This window comes from Hemitrygon akajei, chromosome 21 (assembly GCF_048418815.1).
Source record: "Hemitrygon akajei chromosome 21, sHemAka1.3, whole genome shotgun sequence".
NCBI classification, from domain to species: domain Eukaryota; kingdom Metazoa; phylum Chordata; class Chondrichthyes; order Myliobatiformes; family Dasyatidae; genus Hemitrygon; species Hemitrygon akajei.
Window position 1 is genome coordinate 18,650,459 of NC_133144.1, and position 12,056 is coordinate 18,662,514.

Below are 12,056 nucleotides of genomic sequence, written 5' to 3' on the forward strand. Positions count from 1 at the left end.
CCGACCCCCCCCCCCCCCCCCCGCCGAGGGGCTCCCCTCACTCCTCAACACCCTCTTCCGCCCCCTCCCCCGAGTCCGCCTGCACTGCCGTTTCCCGGCCTACTCGCCCCTCTCACTACTCCAGAAGTACAGAGAACTCCTCGGGGAGTCCGCTAACGAGTTAATTCATCCGGCCGAGGCCCGTTACCATGACAATCAGACGAAGTGGGCCGCACTGAGGGGAACCTTGCTGCAGGTCCCGGGATCCCTGCCACCGGGGAGGAGGATGTTGTGGATGGGGGTGTATCTACCGTCGCTAGGGTATCTACTGTAAGTTCGAGGAGGAAAATAAGCGTCCAGTGCAACAGCCGCGTCCGAGACCTCAGGCCGGGTTACAAACTTCCGCAAAAGTAACCGGAGACGGCGGGGAGAGTGTGGCAGCAGCAGGCTGGTAGTCACACCGGCACCAACAGGCGAACGCTGACTCACCTTTGGCTGTTCATCTTGCCTCTGCTTCTGAGAGTAGTCATCCCATCCTCCGCTGCCAGTGTGCCCACAGCCGGGTGTGTTTGTCAGCAGAGCTGCGGGAAGGTTGAAGGAAACTGGATCCGAGTTCAGCAGCGCAACCTGGCAGGGTGTGATTAGAAAACAAAATATTCAAGCCACCTCCCACAAGCTACAGAAATAACACTAGGGCACAACAGAGATCCGCCTCGCACCTGGGAGAGAATTCAGTGAAAGCTCAGGTGACCTTTCACACTGCAGCTGACGGTCTAACACTAAATAAAAAGAGAAAATACTTTATTTAAACTGGGAAGTGATGAAAAAAATGAATGGAATTCAAGGGAGGGAGTCCTAAGGACTGAGATAACACCAGACCCAAAACTAAAGACTATAAGATATATGAACAGAATTTGACAATTCAGCCCCAGGGGTTTGCTCTGCCATTCAATCACGGCTGCTTTTTAAAAAAAAACCCTCAACACCATTCTACCACCTTCTCCACTTTAACTCCTTTAACAATCAGGAGTTGATCAACCTCTGTCTTAAATACACCTACTGACTTGAATTTCACGGATGTGTGTGGCAACAAGTTCCAGATTCCCCTGGCTGAAATTGCCCTTCATCTCAGTTCTGTGTCCTCATGTTCTCCTAACTCTGTCCAGGCCTTTCAATATTTAGTATTTGATCAGAGATTATCTACAGAGCCAGCATACCTACTTGAAGCTGAACCCAGAGAACGGGAAAGATCCAATAAGATGCTTCACCGCTATACTCAAGAGCTTAAGTACTCTGGCCCTCAAAAGCTGTCGATTGAGAGACCAGCTTTCCAATTGGTCCCAGAAGTGAACTGCCCCTTTTGCTAGCAGCCAGTACTAAGATCCTCCTTTCTCTGAAGGATTATAATACAAGACCTTATGCTGCTGATTAATTCTGAAACAGAGTCTGTAAAGCAGAATAAATATTCCACACATGAAAAAGCACCACAACAATCCCCCTTTGATTGTTTGAGTATGTGATTGTGCTGTAAAGATGCTGAAGTGATTTGCAGGTCCTTCAGCCCAGAACATGGTGCCAAATTAAACAAACTCTTCTGTATGAACATGATCCATGTCCCTTCGTTGTCTGTACATTCATGTGTCCACCCAAAATCCTCTTAAGAGCCACTATCTTATCAGTTCCATCACTATACCTTGTAGCCTGTTCCAGTCACCTACCTCTATGAAAACCTCTACCTCTACCACCATTCTCTATGAAAATACTTGCTGCTCATCTCACTTAAGCTTTCCCCTTACACCTTGAATGCATGTCCTCTACTGTTTGACATCTTTTTTTAAACCACATTGCCTGGCTTGGAAAAACGTAATCATGATTGGAAAGGTTGGGCTTATTTTCCCTGGGAGGGTCAGTAGCTAAGGGGCTAACTGAAAATCTAGAATTAAGAAATGCCTTAATAGGGTAAGTGTATCAAAAATCATGAGGACAAAGGTTTAAAGTAGATCTGAGTTCAGAGTGGTTGATACCTGGAACATACTGACGCAGGAAGCAGTGGAATCAGATAGTTACCATTTTTAGACAGACACTTAAATAGGCAAATGGGATTAATGTAGATGGGCAGAAAAGTCTAAATGGTCATGGTGGACCAAAGAGCACTTTTCTCTATAGACGTGCCTATTATTGACAAGAACACAGGAATCACTTATAGGAAGTAGCACTGTCGACATTTTGGGCCGAGACCCTTCATCAGGACTGACAAAGGGTCTCGGCCCAAAATGTCAACAGTGCTTCTTCCTATAGATGCTGCCTTGCCTGCTGAGTTCCACCAGCATTTTGTGTGTGTTGCCTGAATTTCCAGCATCTGCAGATTTCCTCATGTTTACAGGAATCACTAACAGGGCTCAGAACTCCAAATACAAATGTCATCCAACATGTTTCAAAATAAATAGGAAATGCTGGAGATACTCAGCAGGTCATGCGGCATCTATGAAGAGAGATATTCCATCAGAACTGTTACAAACTGTAGCATACAGTTTAATGGCCTTTGACAAACTGCCCCATTTTGTTGGTTTGAAGGGGTTTTAATTCTCATTGTAGTGGATGATTATAGAATGATTTCCACATTGAAGGAGGCCATTCAGCCCACCAAGTCCCAACTAGCTGTACAATCCAACCAAGTCCACTTCCCCCCCCCCCCCCCCCCATTACCCTACACTTATTTCACTCCTGTTTGGGATGGTGCCTGGAACTATTACAATGGGGGAGGATAGATAGGTGGTGAGGAGTACCACTGATATGGCTCAGGGTCACTGAATGTGTCACTGTTTTATTTCCTGTAAGATACCTACAGGATAAATAAATAATGATTGTCACATAAACAACAATTATGCTTTACCCATTTGTCAGTACTTGGATACCACATGCTACCTATTACGAATACCACATAACGGAGATGGGAGTAGACTCTCACATGGTGGATTGGATAGTGGACTACTTGACAGATAGACCTCAGTATGTGCAGTTGGGAGACTGTAGGTCTGACACGGTGGTCAGCAGCACAGGGGCGCCGCAGGGAACCGTACTCTCTCCGGTCCTGTTCACCCTGTACACATCAGACTTCCAATATAACTCAGAGTCCTGCCATGTGCAGAAGTTCGCTGATGACACGGCCATAGTGGGGTGTGTCAGGAATGGACAGGAGGAGGAGTATAGGAAACTGATACAGGACTTTGTGATATGGTGCAACTCAAACTACCTGCGTCTCAATATCACCAAGACCAAGGAGATGGTAGTGGACTTTAGGAGATCTAGGCCTCATATGGAGCCAGTGATCATTAATGGAGAATGTGTGGAGCAGGTTAAGACCTACAAGTATCTGGGAGTACAGTTAGACGAGAAGCTAGACTGGACTGCCAACACAGATGCCTTGTGCAGGAAGGCACAGAGTCGAATGTACTTCCTAAGAAGGTTGGCGTCATTCAATGTCTGTAGTGAGATGCTGAAGATGTTCTATAGGTCAGTTGTGGAGAGCGCCCTCTTCTTTGTGGTGGCGTGTTGGGGAGGAAGCATTAAGAAGAGGGACGCCTCACGTCTTAATAAGCTGGTAAGGAAGGCGGGCTCTGTCGTGGGCAAAGTACTGGAGAGTTTAACATCGGTAGCTGAGCGAAGGGCGCTGAGTAGGTTATGGTCAATTATGGATAACTCTGAACATCCTCTACATAGCACCATCCTGAGACAGAGAAGCAGTTTAAGCGACAGGTTACTATCAATGCAATGCTCCTCAGACAGGATGAAGAGGTCAATACTCCCCAATGCCATTAGGCTTTACAATTCTACCGCCAGGACTTAAGAACTTTTTAAAGCTATTATTAATGCTTTTTGAGATGGTGATTTAGATGCATATCACATTTTTTTTTTACTGAGTTAAGTATTGTATGTAATTAGTTTTGCTACAACAAGTGTATGGGACATTGGAAAAAAGTTGAATTTCCCCATGGGGATGAATAAAGTATCTATCTATCTACACTATCTTTGTATATTGGTAGAATTATGGACAGGCTGATAGAATGGTCAAGTAGGTGGCAAATGAAGTTTAATGCCAGAACAGTTAAGTGTTACACTTCTGTAGAAAAAAACAATCTAGAGTGCAGAATTTTGAAAAAGGTACAAGGACAGAGTTCTTGCTGGTGAATGCGAATTGTTCCTGGGAAGTGACAGGGCAGGATCAGGGTACACAAGGCAATGGCAATTGAGAAAAGAACCAGCAGCAACAGAAGGATTGTTGAGAGGCTTTTGGAAGGCACAGCCAACTTAGTAGAGGGGGCAGATCCAACCAGGAGCCTGGAAAGTTTGTGAAAGGGAAGAACTAGTAGGACAGGGAGAAGGAGCGGACTTAGCTAATTTGCTCTAGCATAAAGCCAGTAGACTCTATGGGTCAAATGGCGTCCTTCACTGCTGCAGTCATCTAGTGTTATCATCCATAAGGAATCAAAATTAAAACACTACTTCAAAAAAACATTAAATAAACAATGTGAGTCAGGCAGCATCTATGGAAGGAAGTGGAGTTAACTTTTTGGAATGAGACCAGTCTCAGCCCGAAACATTGTCTCCACTTCCCTCCATAGATGCCGCCAGACCAGCTGAGCTCCTCCAGCATTTTTGCGTGTTTCTCCAGGTTCCACCTTGGGTCTCCATTAAACAAACAATATCGGGCAGCTTGTGTAAGACATAATATGCTAGGCTGTATTTTGTAACACATTTCCAATGAAACATTTACTGTTTCTCAGTCCACAGATGCTGCCTGACCCGCAGAATATTTTCAGCACTCTTAGTTAACTGCTGCATGCACAGTTTTACTACAATGCAGCATGGATGAGAGAGGTAGGACAAAATCAAATTGTTTTACCTGTGCCTTCAGAAGCTGATGAGTAACCTGATAGAAGTTTATAAAATTATGAGCGTCAAAGACAAGGTAGAAAGGTACATCAAAGGAGCAGGATCTTCGGTCCACCAAGATGTCAGTTCTGAGAATGATGCCAAATAAAACTAATCTCTTCTGCCGACACTTGATTAATTTCCCTCCGTTCCCTGCATATTCATGTGCCCATCTTAGACACGACTATCGTATCTACTTCCACTACTACCGTGGCGTTGTGTCCCAGGCACCCACCACTGTGTATAAAATTTGCCCTGAACATGCATTTTAAGTATTCCTCCTCTCTTTAAAGCTATGTCCTCTAGCATGCAACATTTCTACCCCAGTAAGAAGATTTTCCCTACCCTATCTGAGCCTCTCACTATTTTATAAGCTCCTCCATCTCTGATACTCTAGAGAAAAACAACCCAGTTTGTCCAACTTGTCCTTATAGCTAACACTCTCCAATCCTGGCAGCATCCAAGTAAACCTCTTCTAAACCCACGGATAGTCAATGGTCTTTTCCCCAGGGTGGAAATGTCAGACAGTGGAGTGATTTAAAAGTGAAATAAGTGAAAACTACTTATGAGAGTGGTGGGTAACTGGAATAAACTGCCAGAGGGAGATGTTGACATGGGTACAATTATAATATTTAAAAGACATTCAGACAGATAAATGGACAGGGGTGGTTTAGATGGGCCAAATGGTGCTATTGTATCTGTTTCCTGGTAATCAGCTCCAAATGCAGAAATGGGATGAGTTTAGAAAGGGACTTTGATTGGCATGGACAAGTTGGGCAAATGACTGTTCCAGTACTGTACAAGCCTTTAGGTGCAAGAGGGGATGAGGTGACTTGGGGGGTTGTGTTTTTTTATTATACAAAGAGTAGTATGTGCCAGGAAGTTAATGCTAGAAAACAGATACAATAGCAACAGGTAAGAAGCATTTAGACACGATGGGCAGCGAGCGGACGAACGTGGACCATATGCAGACAGGTAGGATTAGTTTGGTTTGAGATCAGGGGCAGTCCACACGGTGGGACGAAGGGCCTGTAATGTCCTATAATGTAAGCGGTTCAGCGTCCCAGGTACAGAGTGTCCGCTGCCATTCAGTACCCCAGGTCAGAGCGTTAGGAGTGGATCAGGTACCGAGGACTCGGCTCCTTCTCTCCCCCCAATCACCCAGCGGTTGTTGTGAGGTTGGCCCGCCGCTTCCCCGTGACTAGAGTGAGGGTTCCCCCGGCGAGAGCCCGCCGTCCCCGAGAGGCAGCTCCGAATCGGCCAGGCAGCCCCGACTTGCCGATCGACTCCCCCTTACCTGGGTCACGCTGCCGGGTTCGAGGAAGGGCCGCGTTGCTCGTTCCGACTCGGAGCTGCCGGCGCCGCTGACTGGATCCCGGCCCCTTCCGGCAGCCGCTGGGAACGACAACCTGTTGTAGCCTGGCACAGGCTCCACCCAGGCCCTCCAACACAGAATACACCATCAACGTGGCACCCTTCCTCCTCTACTCTCAGCTGGCCCACTGCATAGACAACTCTCTTAGCCCCCCACCCTAATTTGCCCCGTGTGTGGGTGGCAACATTTGGGGGGGAGGGGCGGGGATAATTGGGAATGTGGGTGAACAGGTCATGGGGAAATTTAATAGAGGTAAGGGGCTGTCTTTAGGCCGGTACCGAATTGTTGGGCTGAAATCACTGCCCTCTGTGTGGTAAGGAAAAACGGACCAACCTAGGGTTAGGAATATCCAATTTGCGGACACCCCTCCAAACGAAAGAGCCCCCATAATATTGTTAAATTTTAAAAGTCCGACATATGGATATTTATTTGTTTCTCCTAAATGAATATAATCTGGAGTGCTGCATTCTTATTTGGTTACACTGTTTTAGAGGAAGGATGTGGGGAGTGCAGAAGAGGTTTACCAGAAAGCTGCCTGGGTTAGAGGGCATGTGGTTTAAGGAGAGATTGGACTGTAGATTTTTGCCCAAAAAAAGGCATGAGGCATTTTATGTTTGAGAAAAACGGTAACAATTCCTTTATTGTACTCCAAGAAACTGAAGACCCAGCGTAGTGATAGAACTTCATGTCAAACCAGCCTCTCAATGTGGGCGGTTGTGAATTATGTACATTTCCACTAATTATGTTTTGCCACAGGACAAACTTGGGCTGATTTCTCTGGAGTGGCTGAGGACAGAACTAATAGAGTTTTATAAAAAAAACACAAAATGCTGGTAGGACTCAGCAAGCCAGACAGCATCTATGGGAGGAGGTAGTGACGATGTTTGACGAGGAGCGAAGGGCCGAAACCCTTCAACAGGAGTGAAGTAACATGGGATGGTCGGGGTGGGGGGAGGGATGAAGTAGAGAGCTGGGAAGTGATAGGCTGAAGGGAAATGGGCTAGGGGGAAGGTGGAGAATTATGGGAAATAAAAGAGAAAGAAAGGTAGGGCTGGAGGGAGATTATAGTGTGGGGGGGGGGGGAGAAGAGAGAGAAAGAGAACCAGACTAAAATTATAGATAGGGATGGGGTAAGGGGGGCAGGGGTGTCAACAGAGGTCTGTGAGTTGAATGTTCATGCCGGCAGGTAGGAGGCTACCTAGGCGGGAGATAAGGTGTTGCTCCATCAACCTGCGTGTGGCCTCATCTTGACGGTAGAGGAGGCCATGGACAGACATATCGGAGTGGGATTATAAAATTATGGGAGGCTTAGAGTAAACAGCTAGTATCATTTATGCATTTAAAGTGAGGGAGGGTAAGTTCAAAAGAGCTATATGGGGCATGTTTTTTTACAGTGAGTAGTGAATGGCTGAAATAAACTGCTTGGGGTGGTGGTGGAGGCAGATACATTCAAGAGGCTGTTAGACAGCCATATGAATGCAGGAATGGAAGGATGTGGACATTGTGTAGATGGAAGAGATTAGCTTAGTTGGGCATCTAATTACTAATTGGTTTGGCACATCATTGTGGGCTGAAGGGCATGTTCATGTGATAGACTGTTCTATGTTCCAGACCTATCGTCAGTGACATCAGCAGTGCTTGTTAAACTCCAATAATCTCTATAACATTGAACAGCTTGCACTGGGTAGCTAATTGGCCCAGATAATTAACCTGTCCCTTTCACTGGCCCACCACTGACAGGTGTTCTTTCTTTGTGTTTTATTGATAGGTTTTTGGATATTAGGGGATAAGTGTGAAAAAATGATGCTGAGGTGCATCAGCTGGAGTCCACTCACAATTGAACAAGGTCACAGCTGACCTTGCATCTCAGCACTAGTTAGAAACATATCTCTTGATTCTGCTCATATCCAAAAATCTGTTGATCTCTGTTTTAACACAATCACTCACCCTTCTCAGCTGTCCATGGTGGAGACTTCCAATGATTCACTGCCTTCTGAGTTAAAGAATGTTTTCCTCCTCTCAGTTCTAAGGTGACACTTTATTCCAAGACTGTAACTCAAGTTAGAGTCCTGAGCCAGTGGAAGTATCCTTCCTTATATCCAGCCTGTTTCAATTATGTCACCTATTCAATCTCTCCTCATAAAGCAAACTGTTACTGCAGAAAGCAACCTGCTGAATCTTTGCTGCTCTCCCTCCAGAGCAAATGCAGGATATCATTTTTTAGCCCAGGATACCAACAGCCCACTCCTATGTCTGTTTCTTATTTTAAATGTTGTCAGTTCACAGAGGCATTGTGGTTTAGAGCCACTTCATCCTGTCAAAGATATGCAGGCATGGGATTTTACCAACAGAATTACCCTTCAGACAGACTGAGTCCTGCACTTGGAGGACAACCTCCTTCTGTAATAATTCCTTCCTCACTCTTTCCCCTTCTACACCCATTCCTGGCCCATTTAGTCAGTCTGTGAACATTTTCTGCGGTATCTCTGTCAGTCAGCTCTACAGCCACTCTCTCAGGCAGTGGACTTTAGGAAGGTGCAGGCTGGCCACTCCTTACTGCACATACATAGATCCTCCTTGGAGAGAGTTAGGAGCACCAAATTTCTGAGAGTGCGCATAACAGCCGATCTCACTTTGTCCCTCAACACCAACTCTTTGGTCAAGAAAGCACAGCAGCATCTCCTTGAGAAAATTGAGGTGAGTGAGGTCCCTGTTCTAACCAATCTTTACAGGAGCTCATCAAAAGTGTCCTCACCAGCTGCATCACTGATGCAGGAATTGCAGTCAGATGCAAGTTCCTACAAATGATTATGAGGACTGCTGAGAGATATTTATCAGGAGTGCTTATGTATGCAAGGCCCTTAGCATTGTCAATGATCCCTCCCATCCATCCAATAATCTCTGAGCCCCTACCATTAGGTGTGACATACCACAGCATTAGGACAAGAGCTGTTAGGATGGAAAACAGCTTCTTTCCCCAGTCTGTAAGAATACTGAACTCCCTTCCACTACCCAGGTCTCATCATGTCTAAGGTGCCAGTACCATTATACTGTTCACTTTTTAACTGTGTCACAAATGCACCTTATTATTTGTTACTTTATTTGTGGTAATCTAGGTACTTTTTGTGTTATGTAGTGTGTTGTCTGGAGGAACATTGTTTCTTTCGCTGTATGCATGTGTATGGTTGAATGACAATAAGCTGAATTTAAACTTGTAATCACCACTCTCTGAGTGAAGAAGGTCCCTCTCAGATTCCCCTTGAATCTCTTCCCCCTTCTCTTAATCTAGTTGTATCTACTTCACATACAGGGAAACGTTTCCTGCAGTCTACCCTACCTCTACTGCTCATGATTTTATACACCTGAATAATGTCCTCTCTTAACTCCTCTACTACAGAGAACAGACTTGTGTTCTCTAGTACCTCCTCATAACTGAAATGCTCCTTCCCTGGCACATCCAGGTGAACATCCTCTGCACCCTCTTTTCCACTATCACATTTTTCCTATTGTGTGGTGACCAGAACTCCAGCTGAGGTTTGACTAAGGTTTGATAAAGTTGTGGCATGATCTTCCTGTTTCTGTTTTCAGTACCCTGACTAACGAAAGTCAGTATCCCATATGACATCTTAACCACATTGCCTAAGTAATTCTCTTTGCAAGATCTTAGGGATGGTTCTGAAGGCAGTAGGTCAAGTGCTGGGAAATGGGATTGGTAGAGAAAGGTGCCCACTGGTTGGCTTGGATAAGTTAGGCTAAGTGGCTTGTTTCCATGCTGTATGATTCTAGAATGAGGCAGATATAATTGGAACATTTAATGGGCATTTGGATAGGTATATCAAGGGGAAAGGCTTGTAAAGGTTTGGGCCAAACATTGGCAACTGGGACTGGCAGAGAGGATGCTGGGATTAGCACAGACTAGTGGTGCAAATGGCCTGTTTCCATGCTCTATTAGTCTGTGACTATGACCCCCCACTGAGTTTCTGCTAACATTAGTTGTCTTATTTACATGTTATCTGTTAGAGACAACATTTGCCTGGAGGTACCAAGATGGACATTCCCATTGATTCTGACTCCCATCCTTAAGCTTTCTTGTAAAGATGTTCAAGTTGTTTCAGTTCCAGCCAATCCAAGTTAAGAGTTATACAACGTGGACATAGACCCTTCAGCCTAACGTCCATGACCAATGTCAGACAGATCAAGGTGTCTTTCGAGCTAGTCCAATTGCCTGCATTTGTATCAGATCCCTCTAAACCTTTCCTATCTATAAAATTGTTCAAGTCTCTTCTAATTGTTGTAATTCAAAGTAAGTTTATTATCAGGGTACGTATATGTCACCAAATACTAGCCAGAGATTCATTTTCTTGCAGGCATTCACAGTAGACAAAGAAGTACAATAGAATCAATGAAAACTACACACAAAGACTGACAAATTGTGCTAATACAAAAAGAAACATTTATGACTGAATGAATGAAACGGAGGACTTGAGTTATAGAGTCCTTGAACCTTGTACCTGCCTCTACCACTCTATTCTGGCAGCTCTGGCAACCCAGCACACTCTATGTGATAAAATTGCCCCTCAGGTCCTTTAAATCTTTCCCATCTCATCTTAACCTATTCTCTCCTAATTTGGTCACCCTTATCCTGGGGAAAAAGACTGTGACCTTATCTATGTCACTTGTGATTTTAGAAATTTCTATAAGGTGACCGCTCAGCCTCCTTTATTCCAGCAAAAACAGCCCCACCCATTCTATCCTCAAACTCATTTTTTCTGCACCAACTATAGCTTAATGATATCCTTCCTATAGCTAGGTGACCAGAATTTGCACAATATTACAGGTGTGGTCTCACCAATGTCCTGTTAGGTTGCTTTTGTGATTTCAGATTATATTAGATAAAGTCAGATATTATCAGTTATTAAACAAAATCTCACAATAGAAGCATCAAATTTAGCTCAGTTAAATCATCCTCCATTAACAATGGTTCAGTTTTACTCTAATTACTTCCTTGACAAAGTCTTGGTTTCCTTTCATGAAATTTCAAACTATTTTCATTTTCCATTCATTTCCTTGTCTGGCTTCTTTCTCTCATGAATTAGAATTAAATGACCTTGATTGGTATCTTACTCCCTTTTCCTGTCAGCAGCGTAGGGGATGATTCTTGTTTGTCCAGTCTCTTAGGGAATTCTGTAGGTTGACCTGTCTGGTGCATGTTAGGAAGAGCATGATTTCCTTAGTCTAAAACAATGGGCACTCATTCTACAGAAATCATGTCCTCTGTATAACCCTCCATGTCCCTGATGTATAATCACTGAAAAAAGTTGATCCTGTCACAGTCCAACATAACGAAGTGTGCATATAGCCAATTCGTCCTACTTTTGCAACTTGCTGTTTCGAATAATCACATTTAGGTAGCAGTTCCAGCTATAACCAGTGCTGTCAATTTCTCTTGCCTTGCTCACTTAAGCAATAGCTGTTCACCTTCTCTGTAAACACTACTGTGTGTCCAGATTCTGCTCTGACTCTATTTACAAGTTCACAGATGATATCACTGTAGTAGGCAACAACCAGACAGAGTACAGGAAGAAGATGTGGTATGGCAAGACAACAAACTTTTCCTCAACAACACACACATAATGCCGGAGGAACTCCTGGATGCAGGTTTGGCAGCGACTTTGGAAATGAATAGATAGTCAACTTTTCAGGCAGAGACCCTTCTTCAGTAGTGAGGAGGAACAGTAGCATTGTGGTTAGCACAAAGCTTTACAGTACA

The 12,056-nt window shown here is 44.6% G+C and overlaps 1 protein-coding gene across 6 annotated transcripts in view; it reads right to left on the reverse strand.

The window, feature by feature from the left end:
- gramd2aa (GRAM domain containing 2Aa) overlaps nucleotides 1-6,350 on the reverse strand; it is a 60,183-nt gene extending 53,833 nt beyond the window's left edge. For 4 of the 6 annotated variants that reach the window (XM_073024925.1, XM_073024920.1, XM_073024924.1 and 1 more), the window contains exons 1-2: nucleotides 6,209-6,350; nucleotides 469-606 (exon numbers count right to left, since the gene is read on the reverse strand). In XM_073024925.1, the coding sequence (XP_072881026.1) occupies nucleotides 469-509 (41 nt within the window). In that variant the 5' untranslated portion in view covers nucleotides 510-606; nucleotides 6,209-6,350. Of the gene's footprint in view, nucleotides 1-468; nucleotides 607-1,196; nucleotides 1,526-6,208 lie in introns of those variants that run through there. The other 2 variants (XM_073024921.1, XM_073024922.1) reach the window with 2 other exon arrangements.
- Nucleotides 6,351-12,056: the final 5,706 nt, after the last annotated feature.